General features: G+C 45.7%; 1 protein-coding gene across 1 annotated transcript in view; it reads right to left on the bottom strand.

Annotated features, from left to right (window-relative positions):
* Positions 1-23,772, bottom strand: part of SMC1B (structural maintenance of chromosomes 1B) — a 197,669-nt gene that overhangs the window by 167,393 nt on the left and 6,504 nt on the right. Inside the window, exon 2 of the mRNA XM_073621917.1 lies at positions 6,982-7,170. Coding sequence (XP_073478018.1) covers positions 6,982-7,170 — 189 coding nt within the window. The remainder of the gene's footprint in view (positions 1-6,981; positions 7,171-23,772) is intronic.

Raw genomic sequence — 23,772 nt, 5'->3', positions numbered from 1 at the left:
CAAATCAACTGTGTTTACTCTTTTTAAATCATAATGGCAACAGAAACTACCCAATAGTTGATCTACCTGACCGTGGTTTGGTTTAAACAGAACCCCTCACTTTCCACTTCTTGATTAGAGTTTGAACACTTCTGATTGGCATTCTCAATTCCTTGGATATCTTTTTATATCCCTTTCCTGTTTAATACAGTTCAACTACCTTTTCCCACAGATCCTTTGACAATTCTTTTGTTTTCCAATGATTAAAAATCCAGAAACATCAGTACAGCACTTGAAAGATTCAAGGGTCTGTCAGGGATCCAGAAACTCACTGACCTTTTATACACACACACTAATTACAAGCCAACAGATCACAGGTGAGGATGGTTACCTTTAATAACCATTCAAACCTCTTTGAATCACTAGGGTATGTAAACTTTTTATCAGGGTCATTTGGGTAATTTCTGTTGCCATTATGATTTAAAAAGACTAAACACAGTTGATTGATAATAAATGACTTCAGCCAAATACTAACCATGAGTGAAAGAAATGTTTTTGTGTTGTCATTCATAATCTCTGAAAAATGGCCAAGAAATTATAAATTCTGCAAGGGTATGTAAACATATGAGCACAACTGTACACAGACCTGGGGCGCCGAGGACTACCTTCACCAGGAGTTTACTTTGACAGATGAGCCTATTTTACTTATCCTCCATGTGAGTGTTCACTTATCTGTTTTTGATAGCAAAAAATAGAAGGGAAAGGGAGGGGGAAGGGGGGAGAGGGGAGGGACGGCACGAGTATCCACCTGTACTGGGTCAAAGATATGCTATGACCCGTACTGAATCCCTAACCCGTTAGGGTACTGTTGCTGTAACCATAAACATATAGACACTATAAAGACGAAGGGGAAGGGGGTAAAGCCCAGGAGAGATGAGCTTATAAAGGGGTTACCATTAGCAACAGAATAGTCTTGGGATTTAATGCTTAAAAATCAACTTTATTTTTTCATTATTAGACAGTAAAATTCACATGAAAATCTAAGGTGCAGTAATTATTGCGGCAACAATGTGACACCAATACCGCGGACAAAGACTTGACATACAGGACAAACAATTAACAAAGAGGTAAAAACTGGCCCAGTCGGGGCGTATTGCTTTGTTCCTCAGTGACCTTTAAGGCAAACAATGGCCAAATGATAATAATCAATATTGGGTATATAATTTAGATTGGGTCCCAGGTTGTGAAAAAGGGGGAAGGTCAGCTGAGGGTCAGAGCAATGAAGGGGTGGAGAGAGACAGATCAGAGGCGCAGTGTTAGTGAAGGGGCAGGGTACTGGTAAATAAGTTGCTTGGGTGATTCTTGGGGTACCCAGGACCTAGTATTGGGGATAGATCTCAATGGCAATGCTACATAGCTGGTACAAAATAGGCAGTCCAATAAATCACTCTAGGCGGCCACAGCTCCGGCCCCTACACAGACCGGACGGTATAGCCTGTTGCTTCCTCTCATCTACCCTAGGCATTACAACGTTTAAGCCCTTGCTCTCCTTCATATGGATACTTGACGCTACATCTCCTTGAGAGGTTCCAAGTTATGACCGATTGCTGTTTACAATCTGATTTAAACTTTCTACATTTATGATCAAATTGTGGTCAGTCACATATAATTACCACTGGCTGATTTGGGCAATCTTACCACATTCAATTGAGTCTCTAGCTCCTGAGGAAGCGTTCTGCGAAACGCGAAACATGTAGAGCAATTAGAGAATACCCCACCGTGGATTACCAAACCTGCTGCATCTTCTCTGCTATAGCTATGTGCTTGCCTACTGTTTGATTTTCAGGGGAAGTATTTCTCCCGTATTTGGTTTAAGCAATATATGTATATGTCTATAGCCGTTTCTATGTTATACAAATTGGCAGGATAGGACCCATACGGTGTATTACCATTAGCGTCTATACTGAATTTGTAGTGTTTTTAAACAATTTATGTGTGTTTAATGTCTTTTATATTTTTCTAATAAAATACCTCTATTAAATATATAGTTTGTAGCTTAATACTATTGTGCCCTCAAAGTCCCATATTTAGAGTTTTTCCTATCTATAGTCTAATTTCTACGCTGACGACACACAAATCTATCTCTCCACCCCTCAACTCACTCCATCAGTCTCCTCCCGCATCACTAACTTACTAACAGACATATCAGTCTGGATGTTACACCACTTCCTCAAACTCGACCTGTCCAAAAGCGAGCTTATAATATTTCCTCCCTCCCATGCCTCTTCCCCTGACTTGTCTGTCAAGAGCAATGGCACAACCATCCACCATCCCCACATGTCAGCGTGCTAGGTGTTATCCTGGACTCTGAACTCTCCTTTCGGCCCCACATCCAATCATTTTCCAAAGCTTGCCGCCTCAACCTCCGCAACATCTCTAAACTACGTCCCTTCCTAACTAATGAAACCACCTAACCTACTGCAACTCCCTCCTCATTGGTTTACCTTTAAATAGACTATCCCCCCCTTCAGTCCATCATGAATACTGCTGCCAGACTCATCCACCTTACAAACTGCACAGTGTCTGCATCGGCTGCCACTTGCCCAACGAATCAAATTCAAAAGACTAACTCAAAATACCAACCTAATCACCCTCTTCGTTCCTCCCAAGACCTCCTGCTCTCTCCCTCGTCACCTCCTCCCACGTCCGCCTCCAGGACTTCTCCCGAGCCTCGCCCATCCTCTGGAATTCGCTACCCCAATCTGTCAGACTGTCTCCAAATTTATCCACTTTTAGGTGATCCCTGAATACTTTCCTCTTCAGAGAAGCCTATCCTGCCTCCATCTAACAACTGCACTATTTTCTCCATTAGCTCTTCCCCCACAGCTATTACCCCTTTTGTATAACTTGACCCTCCCTCCTAGACTGTAAGCTCTAACAAGCAGGGCTCTCTGATTCCCCCTGTATTGAATTTTATTGTAATTGTACTGTCTGTCCTAATGTTGTAAAGCGCTGCGCAAACTGTCGGCGCTATATAAAACCTGTATAATAATAATAATTGAAGATTGAGAACTGAGCGATCAGCAGCTTTTGATTGCTCAGTTCTTGGTCTTAGTGGTAGCGGGGGACCCAGGCTAGTATATATATTTTTTTTAAATCCTGCACTTCTATTTTAAAGCAATTTCTCCTCCTGGAGAGCTGTATGAGATATATGACTATACTTGCAGGCACCCCATGATATGAGTTTTTTTATAGGAACTCATAGAGCCAATCTCTCCATTTATTCCAGGTGTTAAAATTAAAACAGATCTTTCAGTAACTTTTAGGCTGCATTCACACCTGAGCGTTTCAAAGTCGCACGTTTTTACCGCAATTTTGTTCAGGTCACCAATGTAAAAGACAGAGAAAGCCTGTAATCTGCCCCAAAGAAGCAGATGTTCTTTTCTGAGCTTAGGGCGTTTTGCTCCAGGTGACAAAACGCTCAGATGTAAACAGGGGCCATTGAAATGAATGGGATTTTGCTTGTTCAGTGTTTTACAAGCGTTTTATGAGCTGAAAACGCTCATGTGTGAATGCAGCCTAAAAGGCTAAGTTCACCTTGTACAGAGAAAAAAAAATGCACATCTTTTCGCAGGTAAATAAATGTGCATTTCATTTTTTTTTACTGTAAAGTATTGCACCCATGATTAGCAGATCGCATATACAATGGCAGGATCCTGCAGACTCTCAATATACTGTGTGCCGTACCTCTGATACAGGCAGGCAAAAAAAAAAAAAAAACTATGAGAACACTCATTAGCACCCTCGCAGTTCATTGAGAATGACAAGCCGTCGTCCGATGGTACTTGTAGTTCATTAATTCACAGGACTCTATGACTGAATGATGCGGCTGTGTGGGTGGTGCCCTGCATGGCCACATTGTTTTTAAATTCAGGAAGAAATCCCTTGCCTGCTGTCACAGGGAGGGGGGGAAGCGGGAGGAAAGGAGGCAGGAGCTGGAACAGGTTACCTGTTCCACACTAAATACAGGTGGAACATGTAACATGCTCCAAAGGTGAACTTGTCCTTTAAGAGTGGATACACACCTGTGCAATGCAGTTAGGGTGCAGCACGATTTTTCCTGCGGTCTTAGGTGCACTCCTATTGACTTCCATTAGCCCATGAGTTTTCATGAAAGCGCATCAAATTCCTGCAAGCTGCATCTTTGATGCACTTTCAGAAAATGCACACAGTCTAATAGAAGTCAGTGGAAATCACATGTAAAATGTGGATACAATTGCGCTGCTTCCAAACCGCAGCACACCAGTGTGAACCCAGCGCAAGTCTGCATGAATAAATTCCTGACATTATTTTCAAATAAAGGTCCGCCTTTAATCAGTAAAAGGTAGGCTATGAGCTCCAGTCACTCACTTTGCCTAGGCTGAGATGATGTTATTAAAGGATAAGTTTACCTTTAGGAACATGTTACACGTTCCACCCGTTTTTAGGGTGGAACATGCAACATGTTCCCAATGCTGAAGCCACTGCCCGATCCCCCGCGACAGTAGTACAGGGAGAAGCTCCCCATACTAGTTGTCACTTTTTAAAATCAGTGTGGCAGTGCGGGGTTTTGCCCATACGGCCACATCATTAACACAGCTCTGTGTGTGAATGAACTACAAGCCCCAACATCATTTGCAGTTGTCGATTTATAGTTTTCAATGAACTACCACCGTGCTGTGGAGCGCCGTGGTAGTTCATTAATTCTTCCTGTCAGATTGCATCTGTGTGCCCATACGGCTGTGGTTCTCAACTCCTGTCCTCAGGACCCACTAACAGGCCAGGTTTGCAAGATAACTGAAATACATCACAGGTGATATAATTTGCTGCTCAGTGATTGCAGTATTCTAGTCTGCATCTCCCCAAGGTATTACATAAAACCTGGCCTGTTAGTGGGTCCTGAGGAAAGGAGATGAGAACCACTGCCGTACAGGTACACTGACAGATCTGAAAGAGACCTGCATGGCACCAGCGATCTTATGATCACTAGTGCAATGCTTTACAGGCTCCAAAATTTTAAAAAATGTACATTTTATAATTTTTTTGTAAGTGTTTGTTAACCCAACAAAAAAAAAATAGATTTCCTGGTCCCTAAAAGCAGATTAAAGAGCACAGTGCTTGTGCTTTGTAATCTGCCCCCCTCTAAACTGTAAACCCCCCCCCTCCCCCCGAACCTGCCACTTCCTGTGTGCCTTCTCTGTACAGACCACGAAAATCAGAGCTGGTCCGCCCTGATCACCGCGGTCTGATTGCGTCCCTTCGTCATACGCTGCTGTCCCCTCTGCTCTCCTCTCTCCCTCCTCATCCCCTCCCTCCTGCTATTCAGCTAGTGTAGCAGTATCCATCCATCGGCGTTGTACAGCGGCCGCGAGTCATGTGACCGGCCTGAAGACAGCTCTAAATCAGTATTTACAATGCTTGTTTTTCTACAAGACAGGTACTGTGTACTATGCCAGGCTCTAATAGAGGGTCTGGCATTCTTTGTGTTCTATGGGTTAACAAACCCTTTAACTGCAAGAAAAAATAAATTCTTTGTGTTCTATGGGTTAACAAACCCTTTAACTGCAAGAAAAAATGTACATTTTTTTAAAGTGAACTTATCCTTTAAAACTAGGTTTACACATAGATTATCATTGTTCAGCCTGTGGGCTGAACGAAAACAATCCAGAGCTGGCCATACACTAGTCGATTTAGAGACATTTTACAGTGATGGCAGAAGAAAGACCAAGTGGTCCATTAAGTCTGCCTCATTTTAAAGCGGGGGTTCACCCACACCGCCAAAAAAAAAAAATATTAAAAGCCAGCAGCTACAAATACTGCAGCTGCTGACTTTTAATACATGGCCACTTACCTGTCCCAGGGTCCAGCGATGTCGGCAGGGGACGCCGAGAACCCGCTCGGTTCTCGGCAGCTGCCGCCGCCATCCTACGTGAGGGAATCAGGGAGTGAAGCGTTGCGGCTTCACTTCCCGGTTCCCTACTGCGCATGCGCGAGTCGCGCTGCGCGTCCCAAGTGGTCCCCGCTCTCTCCTGGGAGCTGTGTGTTCCCAGCAGACAGCGCGGTGGGGACGGGAAGAGGCGTAGACTCCCATGGGAGTCTATGCCGGAAGTGGGTGCAAATACTTGTCTTAGACAGGTATCTGCACCCCCCTCCCCCCTGAAAGGTGCCAAATGTGACACCGGAGGGGGGGAGGGTTCCGAAAAGCGGAAGTTCCATTTTTGTGTGGAACTCCGGTTTAATGTATACATAGTTGTATGGCTTTGCTTTGTTAACGTTGAGTACACTACAAACTGTATCATTGAATCAGTTTTGATATCGCTGTTTTACTAACCTCACAGCTTATTATTCTAAATAGGAAACCTTCATTTTGTTTGCAAATATTAAAGATTCTAACTATCAGCAAAAATAAGTCCTTACATTTAAAGAGCACCCGTCATTTTAGATCCATCATGGCAGCGCCTGTTAGCGGGCATCCACTCACCTGCTGCTGCCACGTCCCTCACCTTGTTGTGTCACTGCCGCATCACCAGTCCCCTTAAAGTGAATGGGATTATTGGCGAGTCAACAGCGGGTCAGAGGAGGAGCCCTGCGGGACAGAGATGACAGCTGCTCTTTAAAAATTATGATTTACATCGCCTCAAAGATGCTGCTTGCAGGACTTTTTCTAACGTCCTGCAAGCACACCAGCCAAGTGTGAAAACACCCGGGCTTTCACACTGGGGAGGCATGGGAGGTGTTTTCCAGGTGCTATTTTTAGCGCTAAAATGCCTTCAGTGTGAAAGGGTTCTAAATGGTCACAACACGTAAATATAAACAAAGAAGACACAGAACAACAGGTTGTAATGCATACTCAGTTTTACATTGCATTTTGCAACCAATTAAGGATTTCATATTAGTAGTTCCATTACCAGATTCAGAAATAGAAAATACTCTGTACTGCATCAGTAATGTTTGTTTTCATACCTAAAATCATCCTTGAAAACGTCTTTTCCTCTCCATTCTCATCACAATAAACCAAGTGCACACTGGCAGTAGAAGAGACGGGCCGCCCTACATTAGCTCCGCTAATAAGCTCTCGAACACTCTTCACTCTTAAATTAGAGGTTCTCTCACCCATTACAAAACTAAGTGCATCCATCAAATTAGATTTTCCTAGAAAAAAAAATAATAATATCTTTATAGGAAATTTGTTCCAAATAAGCCAGTACTTCTACATGCAGCAGCATTGTTTCTGTTGAATCAGTCTGTGGGAAGGATTAAGGCATAAGTATCTAATACCCAAACTTTTTGTTTTTTTAAGTTTTAAAATAGAATTCCAGGTTTACTTTTTTTTTATTGCATTTAAAAACAAAAAATTTGACAATAGCATAGAGTACACACCCTAACTGAATTCAAAACTAAGTAGCTAAACACTTGGTCAGGTCCACAGAGTAGAAATACAGTGAATCCCAGGCAGAAAGGCATTAATTGAGCTAAAACAAATGATACCTTCTAGGTTTACATTCAAAAGAGCAACTCTATTTTTGTTGTGAAAAAGAAAGATTCCCATGTGGGTGATCAATGTACATTGCAGGAATTTTAACAAACGTTGTTGTAGAGTCCTACCTGGTGCTGTCTTGTTTGCTGTCTGCAGAGTGAATCTGTAGGGAAGTGCATTAGTAAATCAGCTGATGCCCTTTCAGTGATCTAATGAGGCAAGTTGCAGGGACTGCTCCTCTTTAGAAGTGACTGACCTTTTGAGAGTATCTCACCAAAATGAAATTATTGTTGCACAGGATGACTAAAATCTGTGTGAAAGAGGCCTAATGCTGCTGTACACTGCTCCACAACACTGTATGTAGCTGATGCCTCTACATTATATTACAGCAAAGTAAACTTGGAATTCTACTTTAACCACTTCCCGCCCGCCCTATGGCGGATTGACGTCCGGGAATTGGTTCTGTTATCCTGACTGGACGTCATATGACGTCCAGCAGGATAACATGCCGCAGCGCGCCCCCGGGGGCGCGCATCACGGCGATCGGTGGAGCGGTGTGTCAGTCTGACACACCGCTCCACCAATCTTGGTAAAGAGCCTCCGGCGGAGGCTCTTTACCACGTGATCAGCCGTGTCCAATCACGGCTGATCACGCTGTCAATAGGAAGAGCCGTTGATCGGCTCTTCCTCACACGCGTCTGACAGACACGAGTAGAGGAGAGCCGATCGGCGGCTCTCCTGGCAGGGGGGGTCTGCGCTGATTGTTTATCAGCGCAGCCCCCCCGCAGATCACCACACTGGACCACCAGGGATCGCCACTAGGACCACCAGGGAAGGGGCAACATGTGGATGGCCAGGTATGTACCCCATGGCCATCCACATGTGCCCAGTGTGCCAAATCTGTGCCAATCAGTGCCCACAAATGGGCACTGATTGGCACCATTATGTTGCAGTGATGCCCAGCAATGCCACCCTTAGGGACATCACTGCAAACAAGCAGTGCCATCAGTGCCACCCATGCCACCTGTCAGTGCCCATCCGTGCCCATCTATCAGTGCCCATCCGTGCCAACTATCAGTGCCACCCATTAGTAACCATCAATGCCACCTACGAGTGCCCATCAATGCCACCTATGAGTGCCCATCCGTGCCACCTATGAGTGCCCATCCGTGCCACCTATGAGTGCCCATCCGTGCCACCTATGAGTGCCCATCCGTGCCGCATACCAGTGCCACATATTAGTGCCCATCAGTGCCACCTATCAGTGCGCATCAGTGCCACCTATCAGTGCCCATCATCAGTGCCACCTCATCGGTGCCACCTCAACAGTGCCCATCAGTGCCGCCGTATCAGTGCCCGTCAGTGCAGCCATTTCAGTGCCCGTCATTGAAGAAGAAAACGTACTTATTTACAAAAAGTTTTAACAGAAACAAAGAAAAACTTGTTTTTTTTCAAAATTTTCGGTCTTTTTTTATTTGTTGCGCAAAAAATAAAAACCGCAGGAGGTGATCAAATACCACCAAAAGAAAGCTCTATTTGTGGGAACAAAATGATAAAAATTTGTTTGGGTACAGTGTAGCACGACCGCGCAATTGTCATTCAAATTGCGACAGCGCTGAAAGCTGAAAATTGGCCTGGGCGGGAAGGTGTCTAAGTGCCTGGTATTGAAGTGGTTAAATAGTGTGGGGAAAGGTTAGACTTTCTTTTAAATTTCCAGAAAATGTTATACAAAAACGAAGTGCAGGTAAGAGAAAATGGGAAAGGGATTATCCTTCCCATTGTGCTATTTTATTTGACAGTGGGGACTCCACCTCTGTCAGAAAACACTGATCAGCACTTCAGCCTACTGATCAAGAAAAAAATTCCAAGGAGGACCATTCCACAGACGACATTCATTGAATCGAAATTTGGCTGGTCCCTGCTGAACCGGCCGTATTTAAGTCAATCTATGGTCACCTGTGTAAAGTAATTTCAGTGAGGTCTGCTTTAGTGCTCATACACATAGAGAGGTTGTAAAGGCTGAAGGTTAAAGTGGTTGTAAACCCTTACATATACCCAGTGAAGTGACTGGTCTCAGATGATACAAACTAATCCTCCTACATAAGTTGTACCTGTTTGTCTGAAGTTTTCTCTTCTCTACATCCGTTCAAGGTCTAGAATATATAAAGCTTGTCTGAGCTGTCAGAAAAAAGGGGGCAGAGAGCTGAAGTTACACTCTGCAGAGCTCAGTAAAGAGAGTTCCGAGAGCTTATTGGAGGGAAGGGACACACCCACTTTACACAGCACACAGGAACAGAGCTGAGGCTGTCAATCAGCTGGAGATCCCTCCCCTGTCACCATTTTGTCAGGAAAACTTGTCAGAAGTGATTTATGCTGATAGAGGAAAAAAAAAAATCAGCAAACAGAAATTACTTAGTGCTCTGGATTGAGACAACTACACACTATAGAGGGATATGCTTTGTTCATATTTCTGAGGTTTACAACCATTTAAATGCATTTTCTGCATTCAGGTAAAAAACCTTCTCTCTGCTTCTGACCCCCCCCCCCCCATACTTACCCGAGTCCAATCTCAATCTAGAGACGTGCACAGGAGCAGCGATTCTCTCAGCTCTCTGCCTCATTAGCTCAGATAAAGCAGGGGAGCCACTGGCTCCCGCTGCTGTCAATCACAGACAGTGAGAAGGGAGTGGGAGCAGGGCTCCGGAAATACAAAGCTGGCTCGGGAGCGAGCCTCCACAAATGCCCCCCGAGCAAGAGGTTTTCTATGGTGGTCACTTGTGGGGGAGGAGCCAGGAGCACCAGCGGGGGAGCCGAGAAGAGGAGAATTGGGGCTGCTTAGTGCAAAAACGTTACACAGAGCAGGCAAGTATAAACAGCTTATTAAAACCACTTGCCGAACGTCTTCCGCATGCATACTGCTGCAAGGCGGCTCAGCTGCGCAAACCAAGGTACCTGTACGTCGGTCTGTGCATGTGGTAGTGGACTTCATGTCCGCCGGCCACCTGCATTTGCGGTGAAGTGAGGCAGAACGGGGATCTGCCCATTTTGACAGGGGAGGAGAGAGGGATCAGCTGTTCCTAGTAATCGAACTCCCAGTCGGTCTGTCCCCCTGACAGTTAGAAAGCACCTCCCTAGGGAACACTTAACACCTTGATCGCCCCCTAGTGTTAACCCCTTCCCTGCAAGGGCCATTGATACAGTGATAAGTGCATTTTTATAGCTCTGATCGCTTTTTGGTGACCATTGACACCAATACAGTGTCACTAAGACCCTTTTTACACTGGGGCGATTTTCAGGCGCTTTTGGGCAAAAAAAAAAAAGGGTGCCCGTAAAACGCCTCCCCTGCAGCCCCAGTGTGAAAGCCCGAGTACTTTCACACTGGAGCTTGCAGGACGTATGGGGCAGTGGAGGAGCGGTGTATCCCCCGCTAGTGGCCAAAGAAAAGGTTAAGTGCGTCCGCAACATCCACACGTTAATGCTAACACCCAGCGCAGCTCAGTGTGAAAGGGCTCTTAGGATCAGATTTGTCCGCCGCAATGTTGCAGTTACACAAAAAAAACGCTGATCCCCACCATTACTAGTAAGAACAATTACAAATAAATAAAAGTCCCTAAATGTTTCCCCTATTTCTAGATGCTATAACTTTTGCGCAAACCAATCAATATACGCTTCTTGTGATTTTTTTTACCAAAAATATGTAGCAGAATACATATTGGCCTAAACTAATGAATACATTTGCTTTTTTATATTTTTTGGGAGGATCTTATAGCAGAAAGTAAATACTGTTTTTTGTTTTTTTTTTCAAAATGGTCGGTCTTTTTTTGTTTATAGTGCAAAAAATAAAAACCGCAGAGGTGCTCAAATGCCATCAAAAGAAAGCTCCATTTATGGGCAAATTTGGGTACTATGTCACACGACCGTGCAATTATCAGTTAACTACTTAACCACATCAATACAGGGCACTTAGACACCTTCCTGCCCAGACCAATTTTCAGCTTTCAGCGCTGTCGCAGTTTGAATGACAATTGCGCGGTCATGCTACACTGTACCCAAACTAAATTTTTATCATTTTGTTCCCACAAATAGAGCTTTCTTTTGGTGGTATTTGATCACCTCTGCGGTTTTTATTTTTTGCTAAACAAATAAAAAAAGACCGAAAATTTTGAAAAAAAATAAAAGTTTTGCTTTTGTTTCTGTTAAAAAAAATTTGTAAATAAGTAAGTTTTCTCTTTCACTGATGGGCACTGACAAGGCGGCACTGACAGGCACTGATACGGCGGCACCGATGAGGTGGTACCGACGATGGGCACTGGTAGGCGGCATTGATGGGTGGAACTGATATGCAGCACCGATAGGCGACACTGATGGGCACTGAAAGGCGGCACTGCTGGGCACTGATAGGATGGCACTGCTAGGCGGCACTGATGGGCATCCCTGGTGGCACTGGCAGGCATTGAAGTGGGCACTGATTGGCAGCTGCCTGGGCACAGATTGGCATTTCCCTGGGGGTCTAGGGGCATACCAGGTGGTCCAGTGTGGATGGCTTCCCTGGTGGTCCTGGGTAGGATCCGAGGGGGGGCTGTGCTGATAAACAATCAGCACAGACCCCCCCTGTCAGGAGAGCAGCCGATCGGCTCTCCTCTACTCGCGTCTGTCAGACGCGAGTGAGGAAAAGCCGATCACCGGCTCTTTCTATTTACATCGTGATCAGCCGTGATTGGACACGGCTGATCACGTGGTAAAGAGTCTCCGTCAGAGACTCTTTACCTAGATCGGTGTTGCAGGGTGCCAGACTGACACCCCGCGACAACGATCGCCGCGATGCGCGCCCCCGGGGGCACGCAACGGCTCGATATTCCTGATCACGTCTTATGACGTCCGGTCAGGAATATCAAACCACTTTGCCACCGTCATTTGGTAATAGGGCGGGCGGCAAGTGGTTAAGAATCAGCCGTCGTCGTTATACGTCGCTACTTTGACAGTAAATACCGTTGTTATGGCAGCATCTAGCTGCCATAACCCCGGTATTTCTAAAAACGGTGGATGTCCCCTTTCGGAAAAAAGTGGTCTGTGCGGCAGATTCGCCGCAAGATCACTTATCGGGGGCGGGAGAGGGCCCCCCCACGCTCCTGACGTCTCCGTCGCTTACTGGAGCCGTCCGTAGTGGCGGGGACAATCGGTTCCTGCCTGGATGCCGAGTGAGGGAATGATGGCCCCGTCAGGTCACCTGAGTCCAGGTGACAGATGCACACCGTTGGGAGTCAGGAATGCACCGCTAAGGTAGTGGTCCCTATGGCTGACTGCTGCGGACGGAACTCTGGGTCGTTCAGGAAGGCAGGTCCACTGGAGCACCAACATGGATCCCACTGGGAGCTAGAGCATAAGATTCCCCAGGATGCGGAGTCCAAGAGCCAGCAGGTTTTCACCAGAGCCTCTAGTGGTGAGGATGGACTGCGCTGCAACTGACTCCAGGTCGCGGCCCCCAGGGTCTCCCAGCTCACGCTAGGCTACAGGAGGATAGAGAGGAAGCAGCAGTCCAGGACAACAAGGGATAGTAAGGAGATAAGCCAAAGTTCGGGGCGACTAGCAGACAAGGATAGACAGAGAACACGCCAAAGGGTCAGGGTCACAAGCGGCAGGGATAGTCAAGAACAAGCCAAGATTGGTAACAGAGACAGACGTAGAGCACACAGCAAGCAGGAAACAGGAAACCAAACACAATATTGCTCGGCAAGGAAGGCTTGGAGAACACTGTGTTAAATATTGGTTCCCGTTGAGGTTAGGGTGGAGCCACACTGAGGGAAAATTACTTAACCATGCAGGTGTGAGTGCAAGTCCTAAGGCTGATACAAAGACCAGGTAAGAGAGACAGACAGGGCATGAAAGAATTACTGCAGAGTCATGACAGTACCCACCCCCCCCCCCCCCTTATGAGGCCTACGCCTCCTTCGCTTGGGCCCAGGCTTGGAGGAGAACCTCAAATGAAACCTCAAAGGACGAGGTGCAAAGACATCAGATGCAGGGATTCAAGTCCTCATCAGGACCTTTCCAGTGTACGAGGTACTGAAGAGTGCCTTTACAGAGCCAGTAATCCAGAATTTGACTAACCTCGTACTCCTGATTATCCTCAGAAACTGGAACCGATGCATGGAGAGAACGAGAGAACTTATTGAGGACTAAGGGATTCAGGAGGGAAACGTGAAAAGAGTTAGAGATCTTGAGGCTTTTAGGGATTTGAAGTTTAAAACAAACCGGATTTAACTTATGGAAATTATGGTGTACAGACCAATGAATCTGGGGGAAAATTTCAGAGAAGAAACCCGGAGATTGATGTTCCTGGTGGAAAGCCAGACCTGGTCTCCGGGCTGTAGAGAAGGCGGCTTACACCTACAACGCTCGGCAAAACCTTTACATTTCTCAGCAACTGCCTAGAGGGAATCATGAACATTACCCCAAACAGAATTGAATGGTTGTTGAACTGTAGCCAAAGCTGGAATATCCGGAGAACAGACCATGGGAAGAGGGAGCTGAGGGTGTCTTGCATAAATTGTGAAAAAGGGTGTCTTCTGAGAACTGATGTTCACATGATTTTTGTGAGAGAATTCTGCCCACGGGAGTAGAGAGGACCAATCATCAGGATGAACAGAAACTAAAAAGGTGCAGAGAAAGATCTCTAACTCCTGATTAACCCTCTCAGTCTGTCCACTGGATTCAGGATGGTTGAAAAGGAAAAAATCCAAGACAATATTGAGGGATTTGCAGAAGGCTCTCCAAAAACAAGATGTAAATTGAACATCCCTGTCAGAAACAATATGTGAAGGAACCCCATGGAGGCGAAAAGTCTCTTGAACAAAAATGGGAACCAAAAGCAGGCGCAGAAGGGAGACCAGGAAGAGGAACAAAATGAGCCATCTTGGAGAACTGATTGATTACCGCCCAAATGACTGTATTATTCTCAGACGGTGGTAGATCGGTAATAAAGTCCATGGCTATGCGAGACCAGGGATCCTCGGGAATGGGGCATGAGAAGACCAGCAGAAGCCTGCATGGGGGATTTAGACTGGGCACAGTCAAGACAAGCCTTAACGTAGTCATTGACATCTGAAAGGTGATTAGGCCACCAGTAGTGGTGACTGATGAGGAGGAAGGATCGAAGGAACCCAGCATGACCTGCCACCTTGGAGTCATGTCCCAAATGAAGGATCTTCGCTCTTAGCTCAGTGGGGACGAAGGTCTTGCCAGGAGAAGTTTTTGACTCCAGGGTGGTAGAATGGGCAAGGATGCATGCGGTAGGGATGATAGGCTCCGGTTCAGGGGTAGGCTCCTCATCCTGAATGTCAAAAGACCCAGAGAGTGCATCAGCCCGACTGTTGCAGGAACCAGGTTTGAACGTAATGGTGAAGTTAAAATGGGAAAAGAAAAGACTCCACCTGGCTTGTCTGGGATTCAATCGTTTGGCATTCTGTAAGTACTGCAGATTTTTATGGTCAGTGAAAATTGTTATGGAATGTGGGGAACACTCCATGAGATGACGCCACTCCTCCAACGCCAATTTAATCACAAGAAGTTCCCGATCACCAATAGCGTAATTCTTCCCTGCCTGAGAATTTTTTTGGGAGAAAACGCACATGGTTGACGTTTTTCCCCAAAGGATTGAAGAAGCACAGCTCCCACCCCAGTTGAGGAAGCGTCCACTTCAATAAAAAAAAATGGATCCCCAGGGTTTAGGTCGCCTAAACAAAGGTCCAGACAAGAAGGCCTGTTTCAAATCATGAAAGGCAGAGACAGCTTCAGGGGGCCACTCCTTGGCATTAGCACCCTTCTTGGTCAAGGCGATAATAGGCGCAGCAATAGAGGAGTAATTCCTAATGAACTGCCTGTAATAGTTAGTGAACCAAAGAAAGCGCTGTGTGGCCTTGAGGTCGGCAGGAAGAGGCCAGTTGATAATGGCCGAGACTTTTCCAGGATCCATACGAAGACCGACGTTAGACGAAGCATCCCAGCAACAGAACTTCAGAACATTCAAAAGAACATTTCTCCAGCTTGGCATACAGATTATTTTCTCGAAGGCGCTGAAGTACAATCCAGACATGGTCTCTGTGAACAAACAGATTATCAGAAAAGATGAGAATGTCATCCAGGTAGAGGACAACAAATTGGTAAAGCAGATCCCTGAAGATTTCGTTAAAGTTTTGGAACACCGCTGGGGCATTACATAAAACAAAGGGCATGACCCAGTATTCCTAATGCCCATCTCTAGTGTTAAACGCAGTTTTCCATTCATATTCGGATCAGACTGTATGCACCCCCGAGATCCAACTTAGTAAAAATGGAGGCACCTTTCAACCTGTCGAATAGTTCCGATATTAAAAGGTAGGGGGTATCAATTTTTGATCGTTACTGTGTTCAGGCCTCGATAGTCAATGCAGGGTCTTAGGGCAACAAAAAAAGAACCTTGCTCTCGCAGGCGATGAGGATTTCCAGATGAATCCTTTTTCTAGATTTTCCGCAACATACTCAGACATGGCCTGGGTCTCTGGGATGGACAGGGGGTAGGTACGACCCCTGGGCAGAGTTGCTCCGGGAACAAGGTCAATGGCACCGTCAAAGGACCTGTGAGGGGGAAGCACCTCAGCTATATGCAGCGGGAAGGGCAGAGGATACTGAGGTGGTGGCCACGGGAAGTCTCTCAATAGGGGTCACCTTGAGTAGGCAGGATGAGAAACAGGAGAGACTCCAAGCCAGGATCTGCCCAGAAGTCCAGTCAATGTGTGGAGAGTGGAGCTGCAACCAAGGAAGCCCCAATACGATAGGGGTTGAGACCTTAGGAAGGATATCCACTCCTGGTGGAGTATCCCTACTGACATCTTAACAGGGAGGGTCTGGAAGCAGATAGGGCCCCTTGGAAGAATAGTGCCATCAATCGCCGAGACCACCAATGGAGTGGCTAGGGGGGAAAAGGGTAAGGTTCATGGAAGATGCAGTTCTCCAGTCCATAAAATTGCTAGCGGCTCCGGAATCCAGATAAGCCAAGGCCGAGTGGGAGGAAGCGACAACATGAAGAAACACCAAAAGGAGACGAGAAGGTGACTTTTTTGGGTCCAATATTCCACCTTCCAGATGTTTTAGACCCGAGCGTTTCCCGGACGAAAGGAGCATGTGTCACGAAAATTACCTTTGCCCCCACAGTAGAGACACAGGCACAAAGTTCTGCTACTAGCACGTTCCTCGGGGGATAGCCTGGTCCGGCCCAGCTGCATGGGTTCCTTAGCTGGCAGGAGATGCTCCACAGGTCGAAGAGAGGGAAGCTCAGGCTGACTAAGAACCAAGGAGTGCAGGCGTCGCTTTTCTAGGGTCCTTTCCTGAAAACAAATATCGATCTGGTTACACAAGGTGATAACTTTGTCCAGATCAGTGGGGATGGTTCTTCCAGCTAATTCATCCTTCACTCTATCAGAAAGGCCATGCAAAAAGGTTGTGACTAAGGCCTCATTGTTCAAACTCAGCAGTCAGTATACCAAAATGAACAACATACTGCCCACAGAAGCAGACTCTTGGCGGAGACGTAAAAGGGTGCTGGCCGCTGAAGAGACACGACCTGGTTCCTCGAAGATATTCCGAAAGAGTTTCAAGAAATTAGGCTGGAAACCACTGGGTCATTCCTCTCCCACAGAGGGGCAGCCCAGGCTAAAGCCTCTCCGGACAGGAGAGAAATAATATAGGCCACCTTAGCCCGATCAGACGGGAGGTTTTGAGGCTGGAGTTCGAAACGAATGGTACACTGGCTAAGGAACCCTCTACAGGCCTTGGAATCCCCAGAATAACGGGACGGAGCTGGTAAGTGCAAAGGGTTAGTGGCTGCGACTGTAATTGGAGCGGATACGGCAGCAGATTGCGGTTGAGGTTGTCAAATCGGGGATCCTGAGGCTTGAGCTCGCATGCAGAAGCGAACGCATACGTAAGTCGCGTCCGCATATGAAAACGGTGTTCAAACCACGCGTGAGGTATTGCCGCGATCGAGAGCGAGAGCAATAATTCTAGCCCTAGACCTTCTCTGTAACTCAACACTGGTAACCTGTGAAACATTTTAAACGTCGCGTGTGGAGATTTTTTAAGGGTAAAAGTTTGTCGCCATTCCACAAACGGCCACAATTTTGAAGCGTGACATGTTGGGTATTAATTTATTCAACGTAACATTATCTTTCACAATATAAAAAAAAAAAAATCGTGCTAACTTTACTGTAGTCTTATTTTTTTAATTGAAAAAAGTGTATTTTTCCCAAAAAAAAAAAAAGTGTGCTTGTAAGACCGATGCGCAAATACGGTGCGACGAAGTATTGCAACGACCGCCATTTTATTCTCTAGGGCGTCTGAAAAAAATATATAATGTTTGGGGGTTCTAAGTAATTTTCTAGCCAAAAAAAAAAAGATTTTAAACTTGTAAACACTGAAAAATAGGCTCGGTCCTTAAGTGGTTAAAGCGACGCAGTACTGTATCGCAAAAAAATGGCATGGTCATGAAGTGGTTAACCACCTGTGCTCTGGAAGGTTTTACCCTCTTTATGACCAGGACAATTTCCTATTCAGCACTGTGCTACTTATAAGCCCCGAATGCATGTACTGCCTGGAGGAGAGAGATCGCTGTTCCCGATCACTAGGAACAGCAGATCTCTCTCTACTCCCCTGACAGAACAGAGATCTGTCTGTTTACAATTGACAAATCCCCGTTCTGTCTCTCTGTGGCACGATCACAGCCACTGGCCACACGCACCGGCTCCAGCGTTGCGGGTGCGCGACCCCTATTCCTCTTAACCACTTTAAGACGGGCCTCTTTTTTAGATGTGGTGTTTACAAGTTAAAAACAGTTTTATTTTTGGCTAGTAAATTACTTTGAACCCCCAAATATAATTTTTTTTTCTAATATCCTAGAGAATAAAATGGCGGTCTGTCAAAATTTCTGTCACACCGTATTATTTGCGCAGCGGTCTTACAAGCGCACTTTTTTAAAACATACACTTTTTTGAATTAAAAAAATAAGACAACAGTAAAGTTAGCCAAATTTTTTTTATATATTGTGAAAGATAATGTTACGCCAAGTAAATTGATACCCAACATGTCATGCTTCAAAATTGCGCCCGCTCGTGGAATGGCGACAAACTTTTACCCTTAAAAATCTCCATAGGCGACATTTAAAAAATTCTACCGGTTGCATGTTTTGCATTACAGAGGAGGTCTAGGGCTAGAATTATTGCTCTCGCTCTACCGATCGCGACGATACCTCACGTGTGGTTTGAACACGGTTTTCATATGAGGGCGCTACTCACGTATGCGTTCGTTTGTGCACGCGAGCTTATCGGGACGGGGCGCGTTTAAATTTTTTTTTTTTTTTTTTCTTATGTACCTTTTATTTTTACACTGTTTAAAAAAAAAATTGTGTCACTTTTATTCCTATTACAAGGAATGTAAACATCCCTTGTAATAGGGGTGCACATCTTCACTGGTCTCACGATTCGATTCGATTATCTGGTCAACGATTCGATTCCGCAATGCATCACTATGCATCACAATTACTGACGCGCTCCCACTTCCACTTGGGCCGCCTAGGCGGCCCTTCCTCCCTGCAATCTTCTGGAACACATCATAGTTCCCAGAAGATTGCCCGGCTGTGCAGGACAGTGCAGTGAGACAGGCGCACCCGGCTGTGAAGCTGCGAGCTGTCACAGCCGGATGCCCACAGTAGTGTTGCCAGCGCCGTGGACAGGCAGGGGAGAGAATGGAGGGTTTGGGTGGCCACGCCGCTGGATTGTGGGACAGGTGAGTGTCTTTTGTTAATAAATACAATTGTAATCCATTAAGTGGTGACCGCTGTATGTGTTTTTTTTTTTTAATACATGCATCTTCATACCTCGTTTTTTAGTCTGTGTATAAAACTGTATAAGCAGCTCATGTGACTGCTCAGTCCGGCCCACGTCTCTCTCCTCTCAGTCTCATGTCTCTCTGACTCTCCTGACGTCAGTGGGAGTTCTCAGGAGAGACAGAGAGGAGAGGGGCGGGCCGGACCGAGCAGTCACATGAGCGCCGGGATATACAGTTATATACACACAGACTAAAAACGAGGTATGAAGCTACATATATTTAAAAAAAAAAAAAAAACACATACAGCAGTCACCACTTAATGGATTACAATTGCATTTAACAGCAAAAGCCATTTTAACAAAAAACGCTCGGAGCAAGTCGGAATGACGTCACACCCGACATTGATTTTTCGGGGTGCTTGCATCGATGCCGCATCGGGGAAATTCCACACCCCTACCTTGTAATAGAAAAAAAGCATGACAGGACCTCTTAAATATGAGATCTGGGGTCAAAAAGACCTCAGATCTCATACTTACACTACAATTCAATAAAAATAAATAAATAAAATTAGTCATTTAAAAAAATAAAATGGCCCTTTAAGACCCCTTTCACACCGAGGGAGTTTTGCAGGCGCTATAGCGTTAAAAATAGCGCCTGCAATTCGCCCTCAAACAGCTGCAGCCTTGTCTGCAGTGTGAAAGCCTGAGGGCTTTCACACCGAAGCGCTGGCAGGACGTCAGGAAAAGTCCTGTCAACAGCTTCTTTGGAGCGGTGTGTTTACTGCTGCTCCACCGCTGCTCCCCATTGAAATCAATGGGGCAGCGCTGGGATACCGCCGGCAAAACACCGCTATTGCGGCGCATTGTGGGCGGTTTTAACCCCCTCGGCCACTAGCGGGGGGGTAAAAGCGCCCCGCTAGCGGCCGAAATGCGCCGCTAATCCGACGGTAAAACGCCGCTCGGTGTGAAAGGGCTCTTAGAGCTATGGGCGGAAGTGACGTTTTTACGTCGCTTCCGCACTGCAGTGTCATCTTCCCCTCACTCGTCTCCATGTCAGCCCAGGGAACAGACCTGATCGCCTCTGCCGATGGCTCCGGTAAGCGGCAGAGGGCACCTCTCCCACCACCGATAAAAGTGATCCTGCATCACCGGCCAAACACTGGGATACCGGGGTTATGGCAGCTAGCTGCTGCCATAACAACGATATCCGTCCTCAAAGTAGGGATGTACATCGGCATTCGGCGGTCCGGAAGTGGTTAAAGCAGCCGACATACAATGAGGGCGGTTGGCGCAGGGGAGCTGCAGTGGCTGGTCTTAAAGTGGTTAAATGAAAATCGTACGAGAAAAAATTTCTTGCTTGTCTGATTAAAGCATATCGGATGAACTGTCGTGATTGGCCTGCAAAACCTCTGTACCAACGATCCGATTATTGTACGATCGCTTCAAAAGCTGTATTTTTTTCGTACGATTTTTGGATCGCGTGCACGGGTCTTAACTGGCAATTGCTTGGTCATGTACCCAAAATTAAATTTGTATAAAATTTTCACAGAAATAGAGCTTTCTTTTGGCGATATTTAACCACTAAGCCACCGCCCACCGTCATATGACGGCTGGACGAGGCTTCTGTTATTCTGGGAGGACGTCATATGACGTCCTCGCCTTCCCGAGCCACTAGGGGGCGCGCGCGCGCCCGCCGTGTCACTCGGGACCCGGTGCGCGTGCTCGGCGGCCGCGATGTCCGCCGGGCACCCGCGATTGCCGGGTAACACAGCAGGAGCGTGGATCTGTGCATGTAAACACAGATCCACGTCCTGTCAGAGAGGAGAGGAGACCGATGGCGTGTCCCTTGTACATAGGGACAGCGATCGGTCACCTCCCCCAGTCAGTCCCCTCCCCCCACAGTTAGAATCACCTCCTTAGGTAATACATTAACCCCTCGAGCGCCCCCTAGTGTTAACCCCTTCCCTGCCAGTCACATTTACACAGTAATCAATGCAATTTTATAGCATTGATCGCTGTATAAATGTGAATGGTCCCAAAAATGTGTCAAAAGTGTCCGATGTGTCCGCCGCAATATCGCAGTCACAATAAAAATTGCAGATCGCCGCCATTACTAGTAAAAAATAAATAAATAATAAAAATGCTATAAATCTATCCCGTATTTTGTAGACGCTATAACTTTTGCGCAAACCAATCAATATACGCTTATCGCAATTTTTTTTTACCAAAAATATGTAGAAGAATACGTATCGGCCTAAACTGAGGAAAAAATTTGTTAAAAAAAAAAAAAAAATTGGATATTTATTATAGCAAAAAGTAAAAAATATTGTGTTTTTTCAAAATTGTCCCTCTTCTTTTGTTTATAGCGCAAGAAATAAAAACCGCAGAGGTGATCAAATACCACCAAAAGAAAGCTCTATTTGTGGGAAAAAAATGATAAAAATTTAATTAAGGTGCAGTGTAACATGACCGCGCAATTGTCATTCAAAGTGCGACAGCGCTGAAAACTGAAAAATGGCTTGGGCAGGAAGGGGGTGTACGTGCCCTGTATTGAGGTGGTTAATCACTACTGGGTTTTTTACCTTTTGCCAAGACCCCTTTCACACTGGGGTGCTTTCCAGGCGCTACAGTGCTAAAAATAGCGCCTGCTAAGCGCCCTGAAAGAGCCGCTGCTGTGTCTCCAATGTGAAAGCCCCGAGGGCTTTCACACTGGAGCGGTGTGCTAGCAGGACAGTAAAAAAAAGTCCTGCTAGCAGCATCTTTGAGTGGCTGCAGCAGCGCTTTGCGGTGGTTTTAACCCTTTCTCGGCCGCTAACAGGGGGGTAAAACCGCCCCACTAGTGGCCGAATACCACCGCTAAAACGTCAGTAAAGCGGCATTAAATAGCGCCGTTTTACCGCCGACGCCGCCCCAGTGTGAAAGGGGCCTAAAAATAAACGAAAAAAGACCAAACATTTTGGGTAAAAAACAAAAAACGTTTTTCTTCATTTCTGGTATAAAATTTTGCAAATAAATCTCTCTTCATAGATCTAGGCCAAAATGTACACTGCTACATTTTTTTGGTTGAAAATAACCCAAAAATCAGTGTAGATTTATATTGTAGGAGTTATAGTCTACAAAATATGGTATACACTCACCGGACACTTTATTAGGTACACCTTGCTAGTACCGAGTTGGACACCGTTTTGCCTTTAGAACTGCCTTAATTGTGTGGCATAGATTCAACAAGGTGTTGGAAACATTCCTCAAAGATTTTGGTCAATATTGACATAACATCACGCAGTTGCTGCAGATCTGTCGGCTGCACATCCATGATGTGAATCTCCCGTTCCACCACATCCCAAAGGTGCTCTATTGGATTGAGATCTGGTGACTGTGGAGGCCATTAGTGTACAGTGAACTCATTGCCATGTTCAAAAAAACATTACATGATTTGAGCTTTATGACATTATCCTGCTGGAAGTAGCCATCAGAAGATGTAGTCATAAAGGGATGGACATGTCAGCAACCATACTCAGGTAGGTCGTGGTGTTTAACCACTTCCCTACCGTGCCAATTCTGACATTTCTCTCCTACATGTAAAAATCATCATTTTTTTGCTAGAAAATTACATAGAACCCCCAAACATTATATATGTTTTTTTAGCAAAGACCCTAGAGAATACAATGGTGGTTGTTGCAACTTTTTATCTCACACAGTATTTGCGCAGGAATTTTTCGAACGCTTTTTTGGGGGAAAAAAAGTTTTGTGTTTAAAAAAAAAACAAAAAAAACAGTAGTTAGCCCAATGTTTTTGCATTTTGTGAAAGATGAAGTTACGCCGAGTAAATAGATACCCAACATGTCACGCTTCAAAATTGCACACGTGGAATGGCGCCAATGTTCGGTACTTAAAAATCCCCATAGGCGACGCCTGAAATTTTTTTACTGGTTACATGTTTTGAGTTACAGAGGAGGTCTAGGGCCAAAATTATTGCTCTCGCTCCAACGTTCGTGGCGATACCTCACATGTATGGTTTGAACACCGTTTTCATATGTGGGCGGGACTTACGTATGCGTTCGCTTCTGCATGCGAGCACACGGGGACAGCGGCGCTTTAAAAATATATATTTTTTTTTTTTATTGTTAATTATATATTTTTTTTTATTTTGACACTTTTGAAAAAAAAAAAAAAATTTGATCACTTTTATTCCTATTACAAGGAATGTAAACATCCCTTGTAATAGCAATATGACATGTCGAAGCGACGCCGTTTTTTTGAATGGAGAGGCCGGGCGTGACGTCATAACATCGCGCCCGGCCTCCGATGATCATAGAGGCTCCGGCAACCATCTGGTCCGCCGGAAATCTCTATGATCTACATCCGGCGCCGGCAGATCCACTCTCCGCCTCACCGATCGTAACGGTGAGTCATAGCAAGCAC

Source organism: Aquarana catesbeiana, linkage group LG03 (assembly GCF_042186555.1).
Source record: "Aquarana catesbeiana isolate 2022-GZ linkage group LG03, ASM4218655v1, whole genome shotgun sequence".
Lineage (NCBI taxonomy): Eukaryota > Metazoa > Chordata > Amphibia > Anura > Ranidae > Aquarana > Aquarana catesbeiana.
This window is presented reverse-complemented; position numbering and strand designations above follow the sequence as displayed.